Source organism: Homalodisca vitripennis, chromosome 1, assembly GCF_021130785.1.
Source record: "Homalodisca vitripennis isolate AUS2020 chromosome 1, UT_GWSS_2.1, whole genome shotgun sequence".
Taxonomy (NCBI): Eukaryota; Metazoa; Arthropoda; class Insecta; order Hemiptera; family Cicadellidae; genus Homalodisca; species Homalodisca vitripennis.
In genome coordinates, this window is record NC_060207.1 from 150,820,591 (window position 1) to 150,845,818 (window position 25,228).

The following is a 25,228-nucleotide window of genomic DNA, read 5'->3' on the forward strand; positions in this document are numbered from 1 at the left end:
AAGACCCTAATGAAACTAATACAGCAATAAATTAGAAACTATGAAAAGGAAACCATTGAGGAAAAACGTTAAAATTAAATTTGACATGGCTTTATTAGTTAGGCTTAGGCTTAGGGTAAATGTGTGTGGCTATAGTTTTATATGTTTGTAAATTATCGTCTAATAGCTATGTTTACACTTGTGCGATTTTGCGTGCGTTTGAGGCATGCTGCACAGCGCATGCGCTAGCGCACGTGACGCATGCGGAGAAGAGTGCTTGTTTTCCGGGAAAACAGTCTTCTTTCTGAATCGCGTGCTGCAAAGCAAGCAGTTCCATAATTTTGGATATTTCGTGCGTCAAAACCGTGCTGCATATATTTATTATTACAGTTGTTATTTGTTAGTTTTGTTTGATATATTACAGTGATGTCTTCAGATAAACAAAACTGTTGATTTTATAGAAGGACTACAGACACTATAGTGTATTGTGGGACATAAAGGACAAGTGTTATACCAATAAAAACAAATGCAATGACGCTTACCGTGCACTAGGCGAGAAGTACAAAATGAGTGAAAAAGGTGTTCAATCCAAAATTAAAAACCTTCGTTCATATTTTTTAAAAGAACAACAGAAAATGTCGCAAAGAAAAAGTGGTGCCAGTGCTAATGACGTATATCAAAGTTCCTGGTTTGCCTACAAGCATTTGTTATTTCTCGGAGACTCAATCACTCCAAGAACGACGAAGGACTCCTTAGAGGATACGATCACCGAAGAAGTTGAAATTGGGGAAGACGATATACACGACAACATAGCAGTAAAGTTTATTTCCTTTTTATTTAAATTTCAAATTGAAACAACGTGACAACAATCTTTGTTAGTAATAAAATAAAAATACAGAGTACTTTATTGAATTGCACATAATACAGTGGGTGTATATAAAAGAATTTGGTAGTTTTGAAAATTCATATTTTATTAACTATCCTTATAAAATTCCAATGTTAATCAAACGAGAGCATACGGTTACAGATTTCTGCTATTTATTTAGTGTAATTCAAATAAACAGCTGACTTCAGTAATTTACTTTTTTAACTAACTCTCGTACTTTGTTTACATTATAATTTCAGCCGATTTGTTTAATAGATTATTTAACTGCTGTAGAACGGATGTATATAACTATAATACAATTACGTGTGTACATTTATTAGTTTGATTAAATTGGACTGAAACACATTTTTTTATGAATAAATGTTTAATGATAAAAGATCAGTCATTACAGTCTTGATAACATTAATTTATACAATTCTTTAAAAATTAGATATAAAACAACGTTTTATTTCATTATTTAAAATGTGTATTGTGTCTTCTAATTTGAAATAGATCCAATATCAGTTAAGAAATATTCCTTGAATTCTGATCGAACCTGTTTTGCTTTATTCGTCATGTTTCTGGGGGGTCTTCTAAGCGCTGTTAATTCAGTATCCCCTGCAGTATGCCTCCTCCATGTGCCTGGAATGACCTCTCTTGTATTAACATCTTCACGGTCAAACGTCCCTGGTGGAGTGTAGTTTTTGTGAACAGTCTGGTTGGGAACGCAGGAAAATTATGAAGATAAACACATGCAAGGACAATATCTATAACGGTATTCTCAACTTTAACTTCGATGGGTTTTCGAAAAACCCTGAAGACAGAAGCCATCACTCCAAATGCGTTCTCTACAACAACCCTTCCTCTGGAATGCCTCCAATTATACATTCGTTGTGGTGAACCACGATGTAAGTCTGTCACATAGGGTTTCATTATGTTTTCCGTTAGTGAAAAAGCATCATCTGCTAATAATACATAAGGCACAGGAGATTACGACCTTCCAAAGTCATCTTGGGGCAATCCCAGTTCCTTGGCTAGCATTTTCTTGTGAAATGTAGTATTTTTAAAAACACCACCGGCAGAAATACGTCCTTGACAACCAACATCAACGTATATAAATTTATAGTGGGCATCAACTATTGCCATCAAAACTATACTGTGTGTACCTTTGTAGTTGTAATACTCAGCAACAGTATTTTCCGGACGTTGTATTTGGACATGTTTGCCATCCAAGGCCCCAATGCAATGTGGATAATTCCAAACTTCATTAAAATCATGGGAAACTAATTTCCATTCGTCCTCGTTCGCAGGGAGCTGTAAAAGAAGATCTAAGTTAAATTTTCGAACGCTTCATAAAGGTGTAAACAAAAACTATGTATGTTTTTTTCTTTCAGGATGAAGACCAACCACCAGAAAAAGAAGCACCTGAAACTCAAGATACAGCATCGTCTTCTTGTCGACAGCAAAAATTTCTCCCAACACCACAGACCTGCAGAGGAATTAAAAGAAAAATAGATGATGATGGGAAAAAAGAAGAGGCTGCCTTCGGATTTCTTGAAGTAGCAGCTAAATCATTATCTGAAAAGGACGACTGTTCTATATTTGGGGAGATGATAGCAACCCAGCTAAGGAAGTTGACTCCGCGTAAACCAGCAATTGCCAGAAATAGAATACAAAATTTGATTTTTCGATTTTGAAATGCAGGAAATGAATAATTCTTTACAAAATAACACAGTAGCTCTCCTCAATATTACAGCCCCTCTGTCTCCTCTTCAGATTCTTCTTATGGTACCCACTACGAAACCTACCATTAGTTCCCAACTACAAATTTCCAAAGAGAAATCCCAGCATCCAAGTAATGTGCTTGGGGAAGTACAGCAGTTTTTGTGTTTTAACCTTGATAATACTGAGAAATAAGTGTTATAGTAGGGTAATAATGTAAATAAAACACTTACCTTGACAAAATCTTGAAGTGCTTCAATTATTGCCTTTAAGACCCCTGGCATCATCGACGAAATCAATGGCTTAGATACTTTGAACAGGTACATCAAAGATGCAAATGAGTCACCTGTTGCTAAATATCTCAGACATATCGCTAGTCTGATCTCAGGAGGAACAGCTTCTCTGAAGGTAGTATTTTTCTTCTCTATATTTTGCTATGGACTAATTCTAAAAGGTTATAAAAGTTTTCTCTACTCATTCTGGTAACATTTTTGAATAGAAAACTTTCATTCAGTTCCAAATCGTTCAAAATACCATTATTCCTCCTTTTCAAATAATCATACATCCACATAGACCTAACTTTCCTTTTACGTTTACTCACTTTTGACAATAATAAACACGCTACACTAATACCAGCTAACACAGCGTCACTGTCACTTTTAACACTAAATAATTATTAAAGACACTGCGTCAAGCATACAACTAACGCTAAAATGTAAACAGCAATGAAGCATGCGTCAAAATAATGCTTGGAAAAGCATGCGCTTGACGCAAGACAAAACAAAAATTGAAAAGAAAGTTGAATCGAAAATTGCACAAGTGTAAACATAGCTAATAGAATAACACTACTGAATATTGTATGCATTTTATAAATTGTATTAACGGTGCCATATTTATCAACTGTGCTGGTTTTTTATTTTTCACCATTAAAATTTAAAACCTCAATTTTCTTGTAAAGAGGTTAAAAAAGGAGGAAAGGAAGAGGATAAAAGAAGTAGGTGTTCGTTCTAGCATTCTTTGCAATTTGAATGGTTGAAGTGTTGCTGCGATAGTTTATTTATATATTATAATTATCACACGAATAATGTGTTTAATAGTACATGTTTATAATATATTATAGTTATTCAACAAGTGATTTTTTATGGAATCTCACTACAGTGCTCAATTTATTATCATTTAATGATTTTGTATTTATTATATTAATTCAATACTAAAAGATAATTATTCAGTAAAAGTAGATAATTTTTCTAAAATACCATTGAACAGATTAGCCTATATGCTGTTACAGTTGATAATACCAGTTACCTCGAAAAATACAAATTTACATTTTTAACATGCAACTATATCATTCTTTAGTTACAACAGTTGTATACTATTTTGGGACTTAGGAATTATGCTGCCTAAAGTAATGAACACGAGAAGTCAACAAATGAGATCTTATATTGAATCCTGTATTACTAATAAATATTTATTGAGTTTATGCCATCGATAAAACAATGTATTAGGCCTACTCTATATAACACGTCATGGAATCCTTATCCTATCATCGTATCACCATAGAATAGTACAGTCTGAACAATAGAACACCTTGCTAACAGTGCCACTGTTCACACAAAGGTTTGACTTCATTCGCCTTGTCTAGGATCAATTTAGGGGCTGAGTAAGCGATAATATTACAACATTGAGATAAAGCAAACTATTATTCATACAGTTCTCCTTCGTAAATTGTACGTAATAAAAAGTAACATTTATACAGCTATGAACATCTATTTGTAAGAATACTTTCAATACTGATGAAATCTAGACGAATAAGGATAAATAATAGGACAGAACGCTATACCACGTGTTGTGTAATATGCTTTGCCCAAAATGTGAAGGCTAAATCTCATTTCATTCTCGAACAGAAATAATACAGACAGACAGTCTTACAGAAGAAACTTTTTCACCCCTCCCCTCCACCATCAGGCACAAGAGAAACTATGTCAGCCTACTGAATGATAGACTTCAACACTCAGCCAAATCCCATGAAGTGACATGTACATCAAAGCCAGTGTTTCCTAGACAGAAATTAAGCTTCATACAAAATGTCAAGTCCATATGTTCATTTTAGTGGTACCTTGTGGAGGGACAAAAAGAAAAACAGAAATAAAATCCTTCCACGTAGCCCCTTTTCTAGGACAAGGGAATATGCCTTGTTGGTACTCTTAACTCTACACAGCCGTTTTCATGACTATATCCTAAGTTAACATAATTACAATATTGAAATGTTCGTATCGTTGTTATGAGCCATCTTTAGTCAATAGAATTTAAACCAAAACTACCTACAGTATAAAGTTTATACTAGTGAATAAATCGGTGTAGTGCTGTATTATGGCTGAATTCCATCATTCAACAACCAGCATAAATAGTACAGTAGTCAATATTGATTCTTTATCACAGTCAGTGAGCTTTTTGATACTATGACGCTTTTTATTGAATATAATTATTATTTTAAGAAAGTTTCGGTGTGATGAAAGGACAAACTAGATAATTGATAGTTATACCAGTAAGGTAAACATTAATAAATTACACCACATAATGGTTATGTATTTTCTAATGGATTTTTTTTTTCAAATAAAGAAGGAGCTAATTATTCTGTCTGGTCACACAATGTTTTGAGAAGGTATCCTTAGAAAGTATGTTAAATCCACGAAATGCGTTTTTTTCTTACCTACTCTAATCGCGGATAATACAAATTTAGATCTCCATTATTAATTAAACCCATTAAGGTACTGTAGTAATTACGAATATTGCCAAATTTGAATTACTACATTTCCCAAATAGAAAATTATGTAACCCCTTACTGATAATTTACTTTAAATTGTCAGAATAATAGTCTATTAAAGTAACAAGAGTGAAAGCGACTTTTATTACAATTGTGGCAATACATTGATGTAGTGTATTTAAATTACTTCTTCTATATTTGGAGGAGTATACGCTTCACCTCCTTTCAAATTATGACTAAATCTCTTATGTGATATTCCGTTTATTAAACTCAAAATAACATGGTTAAAACGATTGTCTTATTGAAAATGTCGTCCCCGAATCTCCTTTTCCGTCTGTAGAGGTTACAGGATGCCTGTACTGGTAAACACGTTAGATCGGACATAAAACCGATTCCTAACTCGTCTCCAGTCCAGTGGTCTTGTGTCACCTTCGCTCAATGAGCTGAGGCATTATCATGATTTAGACTACACGAATTTTGATTTAGAAGTGCTTCTTTTCAGTAATATGAAACATCTATAATGCCAGTAATATCATCATGCTGTGACGTTCTCACAAAATGACTGGTGTAGATGTTCACTGTGATCATCAATATTGATATCCTGCTAGGACGTGGCGCACACTCAAGGTTTTATTCTCTCTCCATAAATAGGTTAGCTAATCTAAAACACTTTCCGTGATATAAATTTTATTCATAATCTACCTCAATTATATCGATTGTGTTGGTAGACGACTTACTGAGTGAGTTAACAACTATCTTAAAAAATATAGGCATCTTAATACTATCTTAAGGAAGACTTTACAAAAATAAGAATAGAGTTTAATGACAGAGAAATCAAGGAGAATCCATTAGAATGGAATAGAATAGAATTAATTTATTCACTAATCATACATGCATTTGGCCCCGCTAAGTTAGAACTTGTCAGCGGGGTCCACTAATAATAGTTTTTGTGATATACTGGTGGAAAAACAAATAAAATTACATAAGTGCTAGAAAAGTACAATCTATTGAGTCTCCTAGTGGCACAAGTGGGCAAATCCATGACAGCAGGAATATTAGCACAAAATATTCAAATGTTATTGTTAATATTAAATATTTCATACTGACGGCTTAAAGCCAAACATGCAGTTTGGAAAGGAGAAGACTTTCAGAAACAAATATACAAACATAATCTGACAATAGATGAAAATGAAATAATTGATGAGGTGACGAAAGAATTAACCAGTGATTTGTGCATTAGTTGGTATGATGTAGACGTGGTCTTTAGCAAGAAATGTCTACTACAGCAAGTAGAAATATCATTTTTAGCTCTTAATTTCAAATTAAATCTGCATTAATAGTTTAGATGTTTAATTTGCAGAACACTGACAGAACAGTAACACTCTATTCTGGCATGTTAATACTTATACAATCGTAAATGTTAGAAAAAACATAATGATATTGAAATCTTGTAAGGCTAAACATACTATGAGCAAATAAATTTCTTCGTAAAAACCTGGTCTTGATTTAGTTATTCGTGTTTTTATATGGTTAAAAATAAAATTTGATAAGAAATTATTTTTGCACAAATGTTCACTTACGAATCATCGTATAATGATTCTATTTGATAATATAACTTTACAAGGTCAAACTATTGGAACGTTAAATGTTATCTAAAAATAAGTAAAAAAATATGCATGAAATTTTTTGGCAATTTTAAGGAAAGTGATTTTTAAAAATTTTTATTTGTTATGAAAATTCTGATATAGAATTCTTCCCCAAATGCCAACGCCATCTTGAAACTCTTTATTGGTTGATACTGGCTAACAAACTCATCTAAGCTAAGTGTCAACGCTGTCTCTGTACAACGTTAAGTCTGAAGATAGATATCGTAAAAAATTAAAGAATAAAATACGTTTATTACTACTTAATATGTTTAAAATGTATTGTTTTGGGATTATGCTGGATATTGGTAGAGTAAAAATATTTGCTTGATTGCAATTGACCACCATCTTGACATGTTATACAATAAATGTTGTTATCTAAATAATACTGGCTGACGAACTCATCCAAGTTATTTACAAGTAATAACTGTGCAAGTTCAGTCTGGATATTTTAAAAACTAGGGATATTTTATATGTTTTTTGATAGTGGTAATTTTGGGATCTGGTAGTCATGATCGGAGAAAATGTAAATAGTTTCTTGGAAATTACGTTATGAGGATGATTGTAATAGGCAGATTTCTATGAATTCTACCTAAAATAGTCTTTAGTATACGTTAGAGAGTTGTAGTAAATAGGAAAACAAATGAAGAACTTACTATATTTTACAAATTCTAGCCACACCTGGAGAAACCATAATCAATTAATGGTGTTCAACTGTTCAGGAACAATGGCCCTGAGGACATTGCAAATGTCTGTATGCCTGTCCCTTTGTGTAAGCAACAAGATAGGTTGAGCCACCTCCCACCCCACGTCGCCTTGCTACTGTTGTATACGAGCTTTCCAATCTGGAGATACACCTTGCATTATGTCAACAATCGAAGGTGATCAACAGAAAGGTATAGATACTGATAGACTTTTAGTCTAATGCGTTAGAGCATTGTGTTGTAGATTGAGACCTCTGGCCAATGTCACTTGGATAATTTTTCCTTTTTACGTTACTATTTTTTAGGAATAAAATACTAATAACAATTTCGTAGATGAACTTTGCTGTACCATAAACACAAACACGATTAAATGAGACAACGTGGGGATAAATATTTACCATTAACTGACTTAACTTGGGATCTTATCTCTATTCGTGAACAATATTATAGTGTATATAAATAATATTTATAAATACGCTTTGCTTAATCTTTGTGATGTATCCTATTAAACGGTGTAATTTAATTGTTTTTTAAAAAGTGATATCCTACAATAAACTAAAATTTTATCTCAAACTATGCTTCTATAATAGGCCATAGAGTAAAAAAACTATGAATATTTATTTAGATTTCATGGATACAAACATAACAGTAGGTTTACGTTTGAGAAGTGCAAAATCTCCTTATACCTTTCCTGTAGGAATAGCCCTAAATTTTAAAACAGGAATAAGAATATATGTTAATCAGAAACCAAAAAAATGTCCATTTTAAATATCAATACATTCGGTCCAGTAGTTTTACGTAATTGAGTAACTCACAAAGACAAACCAACAATAAATCGTTATATAATAATATACATGTTGCGAATTCAAATCGTGGTATCTCCCTGTGGATGGGTCTCTTAATGGTACAAATTGAAAAGTTATCTATTCAACTGTACAGAGTACCTTCCTTTGTTTGTTCTGTCCTTATTGTCGAATATACTCTAATACAAAAATCTAGTTAAGTAACTTTTTGTTCCTAATGCTCCTTTGGAAGAAATTCCATTACGTAAATAAACACTATAGCAACAAAAGTTTTAAGGCGATCGTATAGTAAGTAGATTCTTTAGTACGACGTATTAAAGATCCTGGTTTAGTACAATGGCGAGAGCTGTAATGTCGTCGTATTGACGTCGTTCCCTTTTAACATTTCCTGTGGTAACATTAAACGACGTTTATTTAGGTGGGACACATAAACAGTTCTAGTAAGTTTTTATATGCTTATATTTCGCTTACTGATAATGCCAAACTTTAGAAAATTTCGTTTCCGTAAAAAATACTTTTAAAACTCAATATTTTGATCTGACAATGTTTAATTTAAGTTGCGTCGTCTTCTTATTTCATAAACCTTTTGGTTTCGTATACAGACTTTAAATTTATATATATATATATATATATATATATATATATATATATATATATTATATATATATATATATATACAAAATTATAATTATATATATATATATACAGGGTGATTCAAAAAACTTAAACGGCAATCTCCTCGAGAGCTTATATATATATATATACAGGGTGATTCAAAACTAAAACGGCAATCTCTCGAGAGCATTTCTAGTAAAACAGGATTCATCAGTAACGAGAATACGCCGAAGAAAATTACTGATGTCGTAAAACATTTTCTTTCTTAACCAGCGGCAGAACATCTTCCGTTTATTATGATTCTTGCGGTAATAAGTCTTGAACACGTGTTATATGGAATGGGTAAACTGTGCTTCATGAAGTGTCCGCAATACGCTTGACTGGCAAATATTTAAACTGACGTGATAATCGTCTGGTGCTTGTGGGTTGGTGATAATTTACAGCATTTATCATTGCTTGTTCATTATTATAGTTCCTTGCGTTACGTTGACGACAGTATCTATTCGCTTCGGTTTAAAGCTACCAGTTTCTCTAAGTCGGTCTCTCCACAGCTTCAAATGTTTTGCGATCAGGTGTTCTTCGATGTGGAAAAGTATCCGAATATTCCTGAACTGCAGCTAAAACCCATCTTGTTAACTTTGCCGTAAATCAGTATCATGTCCGTATTTTTACTCTACAAACGAATACATACCATTTACATTATCTGCCATTATTTACTAAGATAATTACATACACTTTTATAAAAATATATAATAAAATATTTTAAAATTAAATATTTAATAAAATTCCACACACAACTTGTATAAAATATTTCCAAATAATCACAGGATCTCACAAAAATTTACAATCTTCACACGCCACAATTACAAAAAACCTCCATAAAGGTTATTCAAAATATTACATTCATGAACTTAATTGTTGATCAAGCTGATATTGCCAACCTTTGCAAAGAAAATATGACGATAAAAAGTGTTGAATAAATGATCAGCTGTTACTCACAAACCTAAACATTTAGTTAATATTTTATGCAGATAAGAATATCGCATTTTTGTGCGTCTGTTTTATTTTTAAATAAAGCTAAATTTCAATACCTACCTATTATTAATTTTTTTTCCTAAGTAATTCAATGATCTTTTCAGAATTAAATGTTCTACAATCTGTTATTAAGATAAAAAATGACCTTTATTTAACATTTATGGAAGTAATCTTACGTTAAACACAAAAATGTGTTATTTCTTTGCACCAATTCTTGTGTGTTACGTAAGATATCTCTGAAAGTATTGCATTTACAGCTCTGGGACGAATTTTAATAATATTTGTCAGATATAAAAACATTAAAAATAAAAACAATCGTATTTGTATCTTTGTTTTCACCCCACCCCCTTCTAAACCTTTTACCATTTTTTATACGGCCTGACTTCACCAAGGGTTCTGAATATCCGGGCGAAAATCTTTCGCTAGGGCGTAACTCGCTAACGAAGCGTTTCGGGGCATATGATTATATGAACTTTTTTACTTGTTTTTAGCTATAGAATAAGCTCTCGAGAGATTGCCGTTTAGTTTTAATCACCCTATATATATTGGTCTTCCGTATCATATGTTAGTTTGCTTGTGTAAAACGCATATGGACAGATACGGCCAACATACAAAATAATTGAATCGGAAAAAGTAAGCGCTCTGTGGTGTAATGGTATCACATTCAACCGGCAAGTGAGAGAGCCGGGTTCGACTCCCGCGGAGCAAGTCCTTTTTGTGATTTAATGTTTATTGAAATTAAATAAGGCTATTGCATTTATACTTATACAATTTAATGTAAATAAAAGTCGTTTTGACAGGTATTTGGTCTTCCGATCATATGTTAGTTTGCTTGTGTAAACGCATATGTGACAGATACGGCCAAATACAAAATAATTGAATCGGAAAAAGTAAGCGCTCTGTGGTGTAATGGTAGCACATTCACCCGGCAAGTGAGAGATCCTGGTTCGACTCCCGGCGGAGCAAGTACTTTTTGTGATTCAATGTTTATTGAAATTAAATAAGGCTATTGCCATTTATACAATTTAATGTATATATATATATTACGTATATGTATATATGTACTGTATATAATATAATTCTGATTAAATATTAAAACACATCAAATCCTAATACAGTTAAGGGACTTACACTTAAAACAATAAACAATTGATGATTGTTGTGACGCTTCAATAAAGTTAAAAAAATTTGAACCGAAAAATAAATAATAACATCATTTCTTTTCAGGTTTCAAACGAAACCAATCCACTCGATTTTGACGACAATGCGCTGGGTCCTCATGAAAGTCAATAGCAAAGGAAGCCCGCACACAATGAGGGGGAGATCCTATCAGTAACCTCAGTCTGGATGGGGATGTCTGCAGCTTAGCGCCTTCTCCTCCATATCTGACATCTGACCGCATGGGGGTTAATGCCTTGGGCTGCCGGAACCTGTCTCGTAGTATTGCTGGCTCTCTTGGTCCAGTAAATATTGATTCCTATATATATCACCTTAAGCCAGATAAAATGTAATAATGGCTATATTTTTAAAGATATCGCGATAACTGATATTGATATTAATTTATTAGCGCTAATAACATTTTTGAATATATTGTAATAGAGTTATATTTGTCATATTCATTTAATCTCAATTTTTTTTCTCACTGAAAGTTGAGTACTTTTTAAAAATTTTCCCGTAATGCATTGTCCAAACTAAGCATCTCGAAATATATCTTATGAAAACATACAAAATTTAATCTTGTAATTGTATAATAAACATGAAAAGTTGTAAGATTCGAAAGAACAGTTTCATTTTGCAGAAAGTCCTCGTGAAGTTTCTATAGAATATTAATTACCCATGACTTCAAACTCATTCGTTGGTTTTTTACCTGTCGAGCACTTCTGGTTCGATTGAATTATATTCCTGACGCCAATATTAAGTTTGCCTTCTTCCCACTATCAAGAGAATATGTTACAAAGCGCATATTATTTTTGTATAGCTGATTTTGCCTTTTTCCCAGTAAAGAAAGTACATATATAGATATAAAGCTCTAAAAAGTCTATTTAGTCAAAAGAAAATTAATTTATATATCATAACAGGCTGGTTATGTATATGTATAATTTATATATCATACACTCTTATATCTAGCAGTTACCCACTCCTTTACATGCAGTTTAGTGGGTGTTGCACGAGTATGACCACTGCTGGTTCGAGTGAATTTCCTTCGCCAAATTTGGCTTGTTGAATCGATGTTGGTGGTAGTCTTCACTGTCAAATTCTGAACATATTATATTTTAGAAAATGTTGTAATATAAATGCATACTTACCTAAATGTTGAAATCTAAAACGGCATAACAATAATAGGCGTGCTTCAGTGTATAAAATAAAACCTTTATTATTTGTTATTTTGGTTTGGCGGTTTGTGGAAATGTATAAACATATATTTTCTTTACAATAAGTATATTCTGTTTATTTTTAAATTCACGAAGGGTAAGTTTAAGTTTTGTTAATTCTGTTTGCTAAGCCATAAAGATTGTAACAATAAATTAATTTATGGGATTAGAAGATATAGATAGTTATAGTGTCTGCAACCGCAAATGAACTCTTTATTTAAATAAACTTATCTGATGGAATCCCTCATCAGGTTTTGCCTTTGGGACCTTATTTTTCTAATAAAATTAAATTTTATTTGTCATAACAGAATTTTATATTATGTTAGTATACATATGTAATACGCATATGATTTTGTCTTGCTACTTATATTTGTATTTTTTTTAGGAAATAAATCATTTATTCATTTATTCCTAATACATTCTCACTTACTATAAATGTAAACGAATCTAAAATAATAAACAATATTTACACGTAACAGTTTATTACATTAGCCTTGTAATAAATTTTTAATTAAAAATTTCGCAACTTTAGAGATTGAGTTGCAATTTCTTTGCTACTTTAAAAACCAGTGGGGCTTACCCCGGGGAGATTTGCAAAATATGAATAGAAGTATTGAGAATATTCATGTAAAATTTAAGTACAATCGGTTAAATAGTTAACGTGTGAAAGCAAAACAAAGGCAATTTCGCATTTATAACAATATTAAAATTAGAATTACAAAACTTTTGTGTTTTTTTTTTATACAATAAGGTGAAAATATGACTTTTATTTCAAAAGCAAATAACATTTGCAAATAAATATTGTATATGCTACAAGTCAATTAATATAATTCTAGCAAAGATTTAATCCAGTCAACTTATATTTACAGGGGCTAAAATGGTCAGGGCAATAATCTTTTATCAACCATGAATAATCATAAATATTGTTTTGTAAATCAGCTTTCAAATAAACTTGAACAAGTTTCAAGCGTTAATAGATATTTATTACAATTGTTTTCTTATGCCAAGAAATTCTAATTTTGTAAAAATAAAAATTTGAAAATTCCTAACTAAAAACGAAAGATTTGTCAACACTGTAAACATCGAAGAAACAAGCTAGAAATTTTCCAAAACATATTTTAATCATACATCCACACCATAAACAAACGATTTGCTAGTGCAGGTAAGCAAGTAAAATTTAAAGTTACTTAATTATTAGGTTAGTTCCCTATCATACTGACTAGGCGTCATGAAAGTAAAAACGTCGCATTTATAGAGTAAATCTACGGACAAAGTTAATTGAATATAATACTATACGAGAAAGTTATATCGGCACTGAGCCCAGCCACATAGAAATATATTATTATAGTTTTCAACGAGGGATAAAAGTCATATATATATATATATATATATATATATATATATATATATATATATGTATATATATATGTATATATATATATATATATATATGTATATATATATATGTATATATATATATATATATATATATATATATATATATATATATATATATATATATATATATATACGTCAAAAATTAAATAAAGTTTAGTTTTTCATGCATATTACTAAAATAAGTTATTGGTGTATGAAAATAAATATCTATTAACACCATTTAGCAAGTGAGTCGACGAAGGTTCTAACGGTTAAATGATGCACAACAATAGTTACAATGCCCACTTCTTGTAAGAGAATTATAATATGTGTTTGTGTGATGAGAGGTTATGCTCATTTGAAGTTTATCTCTCACTGGTATCAAAATAATACAGATTTCGGTGAAGAAGACTTATCATGACTAAGATCGGATCTTATCCTTATAAATTAGTATTTCCTGATTCTTCGCCCTCGCACACACAAATAAAATGAACATTGTACAACAAAACAACAAGAAATTTCAGTCTTGCCTCTAAAATCGTTATAAAAGTATTGCTTATGACGACAATCCTCTAAGCATGCGTAATTGAGAAATGTTATAAATAAAGATGTATTTCACTAATTTTTAGAATACCCTAGCATTTGAAAGATAAGCCCTGGCGTTGAGTTCAATATTCATATCTAAACAATTAGACAACCCAATCATGAGGCATAATAAGTGAAGCTATAATATAAAATTAATGATCAAAACGTTATGAATACCAAATTGTTTAGGTACTTTAATAACAAAATAATAGAGTATTTCATTAATTGCATTAAAATTAGTAATTTACAGGAAAAATTTTTTTTTAAGGATTTCCAAAATAATTTGTGTGTGTGTGTGTGTGTGTGTGTGTGTGTGTGTGTGTGTGTGTGTGTGTGTGTGTGTGTGTGTGTGTGTGTGTGTAAGAGACTGTTGGCACTTAATTAAGTAATAGAGTTTTTATCCTCCATATATTATTATCTAAAGGAATTTTAATATATAACTTAAGATATTTTTATACATTATTCTTTTGTTGAAGTAAAAAATTGACAACTACCGTTTGTTAGTATATACCATTGGGTACGTAAATTGTGATATTCATCCCTTTGCAATAATAAGTAATCTTTCCTATGTATATCAATATACTATGTAGCTGATCTTTTTATAGTTGGTAATATATAGAAGCCAATAGATGTTTGACCATGGAGTATACCGGAACAAGAGCAACTCTGGTCATGAAGGTAAATACTCGTATCTACTAACATCCGTAAGTACTGTTAGCAAATCTGATAGATATTGTGTATGCGGAAAGCACCCAATCTTAATGTCATTGAAGTTCACTCTTAGATCTTAAACACAATTGTGTAGAGCAATAGCATGCGGTCTTTAAAACATATACAATTAAAATAAAACGAGAATGACTTATTGTCACCTTTCATTCATACATTTACACTTGTTGCATGAAATTAGTTGGAAGAAAACGCATCTTAATTGTAATTATAATGATAAAGGAATATTACATAATTATTATGTTTTCCTTGCAACCATCAAATTAAAACTGCTTTATAAGTAGATAACGTATTTTAATTAAATTAAAAAATGTTATATACGCATTTACATAAAATAACATACGGACCAGTTTTAAATGATTACTTTGTTTTAAAAATCCCAGTAATATTATACTTATATTGACGAATGACATTTATGTATAAATAAGAGAATACCTAGTATTATTGTTTAGCTATACAGTTTATTCAATAAAGATGCAGACATCGTATTTCAAATGAGCAACAGAGAATGATCAATTTGTTTTCTTTGACATTGGAATCAACGAATCATTATATTGGATGTGCACCACAATCAGAGTTCTCGCAGCCAGCAGTAAGATTTGTTCAGATACTGTGCTCCGTCTTAAAATTAAAGTTCTCATCTCAATATCCAACTTTTCTCTTCATTAAATGAATGAACATATTTTTTCAAATTACGTCATTTCCTATAATGTTTCACTAATCACCACAATATTGTATTTTAATTTCTTTTCTCTGATAGTGATGCAAGCTATCTCTAACAATATAAAAAACTAATAAAAATTGATTCCATTATTAAAATAAACACCCAATCGGAAGAATAATGGATGATTTATATAAAAAAACTACGAGGCTGCGCTTTATTTTTAGGTTCGGTTTTTACGATTTTTTTCTTAAGAATGTTTTTTGTTTGAAATAAATGTATAATATTTTATTTTTGCACATTCTTCTAATATTCTATGATAGTCGTGGCATTTTGACAATCACTTAAATTTTTCTTAGTCATTATTTACTGACTTATGATATTACCTACATTTTCTGTTGCATTTATTCATAAGAGACTAAGGGTATCTATTTTATATACGGCCCCAAAAAAAATCTGTTATTTTATCACATTTTTATCATAGTAGAAGCTTTTACTCTGATAATAAAAGTGTGTTATAAATCATTAAAACTTATTTTTAATTATAATAAATTATAAAACAATGTTCATAATTAAGACGAAGTAAACGTGGAATAATAATACATTATAAAATAATTCACATAGTATATTTGTCCTATTTATATGAACTTTGAAGCTGTTTTTGTTACTATGTTTGTGTAGCAAACAAAACAGGACGCGAAATGAACAATAACAGTCCAGCCCGTACAACGTAATTTCATTCCAACAAACATTGTTGTCATTGGCTGTGTATTCAATCTTGCTTCGAATTTTCAATAACCACCATTCCTGTCGACAACTAGAAAATATTGACGTGGGACACATTCAAGACGTTTAATTAAATGTTTGGAAAATCTTCAAAACATCTAGAGAACTGTACAGTGATAGATAATAAAAATTGATATTTCATTAGGCCTATTAAACAAAACCTTAGCAATAAAACATTTTATTTTAATTAAACTTTACAAAATACTTAACCAATTTTAAAAGTATTCTCAAGTACTTTAGTGAAGTACATTACAGTGCTGTCTAAATTCCAGTGGTAGTTAAATTAGTTACGATTACGTAAGTTTTCAAGTGAAAAGTAAGAAATGTCCTATGATTATTTAGGTACAGGAAAGTACACTAGCTTATTTTTTTTTTTGTACAATTTATTTTAATTACCTGAAAAATATAAATTTTTATAACATGAGGTATTCTCGTTAAAAGAAAAATATCACACAAAAAAAGAATGGCATTATATGTTTAAATCCAAATCTATTTGAAATTGTATGCGTATAAAAATTATACAGCATTGGCTTCAAACTTTAATGAGTGTCACTTAATCAAGTGGCAATATTATATTTAGCTTATCAGTGAATCTACATAATCAACCTAATTAATAAGTCATTTAAGCTAAACACTAAACACTGGTTGTACTTAAATATATCTTGGTGGAGACCATTATCCAGTCCATTAATATTTCAATATAGTGGTTAGATATTGTTGTGGTAACTGGCACATGTATGGATATAGATACATAACTGCTGTTTGTATGCAGTATAGTAATAACGCTTAATAAATAAAAGAAACATAAATATTAAAGCCAATTCTTATGAATAAAACTGTCTTACGAGTATAACGTGTAAGATACAATAATGTAATTAATTTAAAGTAATATGGGTTAACTTTGAGATTTGTCACATACCTTTATCGCATGTTAAAATAAAGCATGTTAAGTATTAATATCTTTAACATTTTAAAATTAGAAAGATAAATTTTCGTAATGTGTTATATATAGTTTTATCCATAGATTAAATATTTATGTTTCCCATTTACACGTGTTTCTCACAAAACTTCGTAAAACGTATGGATAATGTTTTCTAAAAACAGTATGACTCTTTTATTGAGAATGATGATTTATTAATTTAAAGTTTACTGTAACAATAAAAAATTAATCTTGACAAATAAAAGTATTCTCAATACTCGTATACGGTTAAATGGAAATAATTCCATAAATATTATTTTTCCATCGTAACCATTTTTAACTAGGAATATGGAGAGTCCTACTGAAATAAGAAATAAAATAAACTGTTAAAAATAAGTATCATAAGTGTTAATAAAGCAATGCAAAAAGGATTGTGAGTGGTAAGCTGTCCATTTTTGCAATTTAACATTAGTTTATTATATGTATAGAGTTTTTGTAAAAATACCCACAGATACGCTACCTGACTATAAAACGTAAACCAATGGGTTCAGATGAATGTGTTATCGACGTTTAGGTTCTTACAGAAATTGAGCTTTCTGACTTGAATGTATTTGACAGGTGTTTCCACGCAAACAAGATTTCCCTACGTCGCCGGTGAATATTTGAAAAACATTTTGATTTTTCTTACAAGATATTTTATTAATTCATATTTGAGTTGAACATGACACTCAAACACGTTACATTTTATAACTTTATACGGGTGATAGTTTTTTTGTAACCACTAAATTACTACAAATCATATTAATAATTACTTTTATGAAAAATTTCTATGTAAATTTTTTGAAATTAGAAATATTTACAACTGAATAAAAATTTGTGTACACATTTTGCACACACACACACACACACACACACACACACACACACACACACACACACACACACACACACACACACACACACACACACACACACACACACACCACACACACACACACACACACACACACACACACACACACACACACATATATATATATATATATATATATATATATATACTAAGTAATAATATTTAAAAAATGTAAAGCTCTTTAATGTTTTAGTCAAAAGGAATTTCAGATATAGACTTAATTTTTGAGTAATACCTGATTATTATAATATATTACAAAACAACTAATTTTTGTTGACTTTCACCAAAGCCACCTTTGGGATTTACTCTCAAGGTTGTCTAGAGTATCAATAGAGAGGGTAAAAAATTCATTTTTATTTGTCTGTATATTTCTGAGTACGATATCTCAAAAGCCAACTGACCATTATACTTAAATTTTGCATGTAACTTGAATTCTATGCAATCACCCAGTTCGAGTATGGTGCATGTTACTCCTTAGGATTTACCTATGAATAAGATAACATTATTACAATTATTTACGGGTAACTAAGGTGGTAATGGGAAAGTAGGAATACAAATAAACTGGTAAACAAACCGAGTACAATCATATTAGGTTGTAGGTTTCACAAAGGTGAACACATTTGAAATGTGACCACATGTAGACTAATTACCTAAAGACGTACCATAATCCTGTTTCGGTGATTTGGCGTGTAGACTATGAAGATTAAATATATGAAAATATATGAATGTACCATGTGGTAAGATTGTTCTATAAATATCCATCTCTATATTTTAAATTCTCCATTAAATTTCATTTTTACGTAGACAAGAACAAGTCCATGATAGTGCATGTCCAGTTTTGGAATTTGCTTGAGGGTCATTGAAGCGTATCACACAGTAGAGTGGGACAGTCTCTCTTTTGTCTGCCTGGAAGATGTATAAATGTCTTTGCTGTACGATCGTCTATTAGCCTATCTGTCCGAAAGACATTTTGTATATGAAATATTTGATGCCACGTCAGTGAAGCCTGTTATGCCACATGTGGTGTGGTGGTGCTCTCCTACATTAATACACCTTAGTAATTATGCCATATTTTTAGGTAATTGGATTCAACGAATGAAGTACATGTACGAAATTAAGTGTCAAGTGTAAAGACTCTTAGGGCGATTATTAGTTTTTATGGAACTAAAAATTATATTACATATATTTTTTACCATTAAAGTGATGGATATTACATGAAATATGTTAACATAGCAATAAAGCTCTACTAAGAACATCTGACACACAACAATATATACAGAGTAAGTTGTCAGTTTAGAACTGATATGTCTGTTGGGCGCTCGCTGCAACTTAGTGCCAAACTCAACACGCCACCTCTAATATACAGATATAGAACTGTCACTCTTGTTGAATGACAATCATTGTCTTTTTGTATCAGAAACTTTGCATGCTATTGTAATCATGATTTTGGCCTTTATAACTATTACGATAATATCACAATTTTTTTCAATTCTTAAACCATCACTTCTCTAATGCGTATGATGGCTTAATTGTATTTAATTTCTTAATAATTTTCATAGTCAGATTTCCCTATGCATTACATACAAGAAGCCACATTTTTAAACACTCTATGCATTATTTTTAAGACTTATATAAGACCGATTTATATAGTTTTAGGACACGACGGATAAATATATTTAAATAAAATGGTTCCCCACAGATTATAATGAAACTTTTAAAAGTGGAAACGTGGAGAAGATTCAACTGACTTTTTTCCGAATTTTATGAGGTGTGCCACTCTTCATGACCTTTTAACCAGTTCTTCGTATTTGACGATCCCTATTTTAGTTTAGACTTCGAATGGAAACCTTTTCTCTGTACTATAAATACTTGTGAAGGTAAAGAAGAGGCACTTTTCATACACTACAATTATTTCAAACAAAGGACCCTGGGACTGCATATCATTTGTGTAACTGAATGTTAAAATCCAATCGATTTAAATATTCAGGAAATAAGCACGATCTAAATTCACATGTAACATTTATCCACACAATATTTTATAATACAAAAAGTGAATATGTTATTTAGACCTCCTTATGCCATAAGAGACCTAAATTCTTGCAAATCCTTTTCTGATAAACAATACGAGTAGTCTGTCGAATCTAAAAAGCCTGCTGGAAAATTGGATTCTGGATGTAAATTTTAAAAATACAAAGCACCAGTTAAAAAATGCAAATCTGGTTCCATGTTTGGTTTAGTTATCAATATATTAAGACACGCTCACTGTATATGAAGTCTAGACGTTCATTATTAATAGCAGGAGCCTTTATAAATGTTGAGTGGGCGCTTTACAGCTCTTTCAATCATGTAAACCATTTTATGATAGTCTTTTAAGACATCCGTAGTAAGTAAATAAGTAGGGCTGTTGTAAAAATATAAAATCTTTACAGGGTGTCCTAAAGTTTCTTATCCTTCTAAGTATGGTTTCCCAGAATCTATTCTCATTCAATTATCACTTATACATATAAAATGTTCCTAAATTAATAATTAAGAAAACTATTAATTTTAATTACGTTTATAATTTCAAGTAAAAAGAACAAATTGCGCTAATTTACACAACTATGGTATCATATTACGTACGTGAGAATTACAGACCATGGGATGGATATTTTGTTGTCTCATTATTTATTATACAGAAATCCAGTAAATATATCCTTAGTAATAATGAAGAGTTTTTGAGTATTACAAAGATTTAAATTTAATATATCTAGTAAATTATTACACAATTATGCAATAATTATTATTTATTATTAATATTATTTATTATTATTTTTGCCATTAATCATACATGAGGTATGTTTAATTCCCACCGCTAACTCCATACCAGAGAAAATAAACCTCACATAGCATAAACACGAGAAACACGCCCAGCTTCAATCAAATAGAAACAGTGACTGTAGATTTTTCGTAAGGGTAGCAATAGACAAGTCTGTGTTATGATTTATGACGAGATACAGCTCATTAAATATTGGCCAAGAAGTCCTAAAACAAACTCACTGAGGGTCTTACGCAACTAAATACACAGCCCCTAAACTCGCCCCCAAAAAGGTAATTTTTCCTTCCTAAAAGAGACGTAGCTTTAAAAGCACAGCTTATTTTTATTAAAAAGGCAGTCTGGAAAAAACTTAACTCTATTTCAAGACTGAAAATCTTACTCCACTTTTTACCACACTAAAATTCTTTATCCTTCCTTTATTCCTTCCTTTATTCCGTTTCCAGTGGAGAAAGAACGCTAAAATATAATACAAGTCACATGATATGACTATGATAATTTTCCCTACAAACTTCAAAATATTTACTTTGTGCCGAACCATCCAATTCCATAGTAAACAATATAACTGTGTATTGATATTGTACGAGTTATATTTTAAATTTTCTACTCCTGGAACAAATACTAAATAAATAAATATTCTTGAAATTTACCTTTATGGTATTTTGTAGTTGATTCTCTTTTCATCACCTCACTATATCTTTACTGTTCCAGTACAATATTATAATGAATTTCCATCAAGCTAAAAGTCCTTCTTTTGACTTACAAGCACGTTAACAGTTGTTATCTCATTTTCCTTATTGCTCATAACTCATTATATCTCATTCTCATAACTTGTCGAGCTGTCATTCAGGAAATCACATCACTGAATTACTCGAATTGACTCCTAAAATAGCTATGGAAGACATGTTTGACAAATCTCTGGATTGATTTTATCTATACAAGTAAAGTACTTCCATACTTTGACATAGTTTTTTTTTGACCAACAGTTTCTTTATTCCACATAAACATATTCGTGGTGTACTACACAGCTCGCGGTACAAATATACAGTTTTGTTCTTTAGGTATAGTTTTTTTTAATGTATAACTCTATGATAAAAGTACTATAAGTTAATTAAAATCAACACATTGTTCGAGATAAAAGTATTCAATTAACTACAGTTCATTTTTAAAACAACAGTGCTCCTAAACAAGTTATATTAGACGCAGTCCTAGTATATCATAAATATAAAAATAATTATTTAATTTTTTTTACTGAAAGCAAAGCGTCAAAATTGACTCCTAAATTAACTGTTAAGGTATGTTTGACAAATCTCTGGATTGATTTCACCTCAAATTCCTGTAAGTTTCAAATACTGTAAGTTTGTATGACTTTCATTTTTGACAGGGGACGATGTTAAAGAATTCAGCCATTTTTCATCATTATATTATACATAAATAGAACACAATTTGAATCGTATTTTACCTTTATTATTATTGTGAGTATTTACTTTTACACTGATAAAATGATTTGTAAGGACATATTTACTCGGATATATAGATAATGTCCAACTTTTTTCATTCTTAATTATTTTTCGTACCTTTTCAATTGTTAACATACTTCTTGAATTTATCTACTGGGGATCTAAAACACTACTGTTTACCTGATGTTTGCCTAAAATGAATTTGTACTATTTTTTTTATTGCTTTATAATTTCTGTAATGTTTTGAGTACTCATAGATGTAGTATTCTAGCATAATGACCAGTTGTTATTACCAGAAAAATGCCAATGCACACGTTTTAAAAAATATATAAAATTTAGCCAATTTGTTTTATCAAGTTTAAATAAACCCATATTTTGTTCTTAAGCTTGTTTAATATAATAACGAAATAATAAATTTACCAACTTTATTAATATTTAGAAAAAATAAATAATCTAATGTGTATTTCTCTGGGTCTACTCACGTTCCAGGAAATATTCTGAGTATCTCATTTAAACGTAAAAAATTTCAATCTGACCACATTTTCCAGTTGTCGACGGGAATGGTGGTTATTGAAAATTCGAAGCAAGATTGAATACACAGCCAATGACAACAATGTTTGTTGGAATGAAATTACGTTGTACGGGCTGGACTGTTATTGTTCATTTCGCGTCCTGTTGTGTTAGCTACACAAACATAGCAATAAAAACAGCATGCATCCTGGCTCATATAAATAGAATAAATAAACTATACGAATTATTGTTTCATTCAATCCCAATAAGAGTAAAACTATACTAGTAACAAGAATAAACCTTTGAACACTTGTAGTTGTTTATTTGTAGAATATAAATTTCGAATACATACACAGACATCGAAAAAAATCTTTAAATTTTACACACATGCAAAAAATGACCTATCGTCAACTTTAAAACATTTTCAAATTTTTAAAAGTGCCAAAAATTATTCTTCGAATCTGAAATCTACATTGTACAAACAAAAAAGCTGTTTTTTACAGTGTAAGGGTTTATTCTTGTTACTTAGATCCATCAAATTTTGAGTTTTCATTTCTAATACGAAACAAATGTTTAGGACTATAAATTTAATTAATGTACAGATAGGTTCTCAACTTATGTCTTGGGATAAATAACGGGATACAGCAGATTTTTAAACAAAAAGACAAATTTTTTCATTAATTCATGTTAGACTAAATACAAGACAGAGAATAATCTTAAACAAACAAATCTCTGAACTGTGGCAAATGTACGGAAAATATTTAGTTTCCTACACATTCCTGTCATGGTAATTAATAAACCTTAAACTTTAATATTTGTTATTTATCTTTTTGCTCTACAGCACTTTGCACCTAATCAAATATTAACATTACCTATTTATAAATAAAAATAACAGCAAGTAAAGGTAGCCTTCGTTTAGATAAATTGTGATGTAAAGTTTAGTGTAATCAGATTTTTTCCCTCAACGAGAAATTATTAATATTATGAATGTATACAGGGGTGGTGCATATCTCAGTTTTCCCAGAAGGGAAATTTGAAGGCGTTATAGGCTAATTGAATAAAACACTTTTAGGCAAGAAAACAAAATTCATTATATGAAATTACTTACATATTACCATGCAATGTTATAGCAATTGTTCGAAATGTACACCCTGACAACGACTGAGAAGAGAGTCAAATTTCTTTTTTAGTAAAGGTTTTTCGTTATTAACATGTTCCATTGCATTTATAAATAGGTTTCTGAGTTCGTCAAGATTTTGTGGTATTGAAGCATACACAGTTTCCTTTATAATACCCCACGGTAAAAAATTCACATGGGGTCAGGTCTGGTGAGCGCTCAGGCGCGTCATTCATAAAATGTGTTAATTAATAGATCTGGGAAAATACCGAAATGTGCTGAAGCACCATCTTGTTGCCAGATGAGCGAATAAATATTGAAAACAGGGTTGTTTCTGAGCTAGGAAACTAATACTCTTTGCAGAAACCGTAAGTAACTTTCCATAAGTGAGTTAAAATTTCCTTGAAGAAAATAAGGACCAATCAGTGGCTATACTCGGAATACCTCACCATACCATAACGCCAGGCACATTGAATTCTGCTTGTATTACGTTATGAGTATTTACATACGACCAGTACACGTATTTATGCCGATTAACGCGTCCATTTAGTTTGAATCATGCCTCATCACAACACAAAATTGATCGCATGAAATTTGGATCAGCCTCTGAGTGGATAATCATTGTCTAACAGAATTTAAATCGTCAGTCGGAATCATCCTCTTGAAGCGCTTGGAGTAAAGATGGACGGTATGGCGTAAATGTTAATTGCTTTAACATTCTTTGCACGCTTCTTCTTGATGTTTATAGTTCAGCAGATGCTTTACGCGTCGATTTACCGGGACTGGCTAAAACTCTTGTGCAACTGTCTACAGGCTTTCCACGTTGCAAATTGATCGTGGACGACTGCACTTTGGGGCAT

General features: G+C 30.8%; 1 protein-coding gene across 1 annotated transcript; it reads left to right on the plus strand.

The window, feature by feature from the left end:
- The first annotated feature begins 455 nt into the window (after positions 1-455).
- Positions 456-7,766, plus strand: LOC124353658. Its single transcript, XM_046803605.1, has 3 exons — positions 456-794; positions 2,239-2,488; positions 7,696-7,766. The coding sequence occupies exons 1-3, from the start codon at positions 546-548 to the stop codon at positions 7,764-7,766; spliced, it is 570 nt and encodes a 189-aa protein (XP_046659561.1). The 5' UTR covers positions 456-545.
- Positions 7,767-25,228: the final 17,462 nt, after the last annotated feature.

Coding starts and splice junctions, on each gene's coding strand:
- LOC124353658 (XM_046803605.1), top strand. CDS start 546: ATGAGTGAAAAAGGTGTTCAATCCAAAATTAAAAACCTTCGTTCATAT. Junction 795..2,238: donor ATATACACGACAACATAGCA/GTAAAGTTTATT, acceptor TTTTTCTTTCAG/GATGAAGACCAACCACCAGA. Junction 2,489..7,695: donor GCTAAGGAAGTTGACTCCGC/GTAAACCAGCAA, acceptor TCAACTGTTCAG/GAACAATGGCCCTGAGGACA.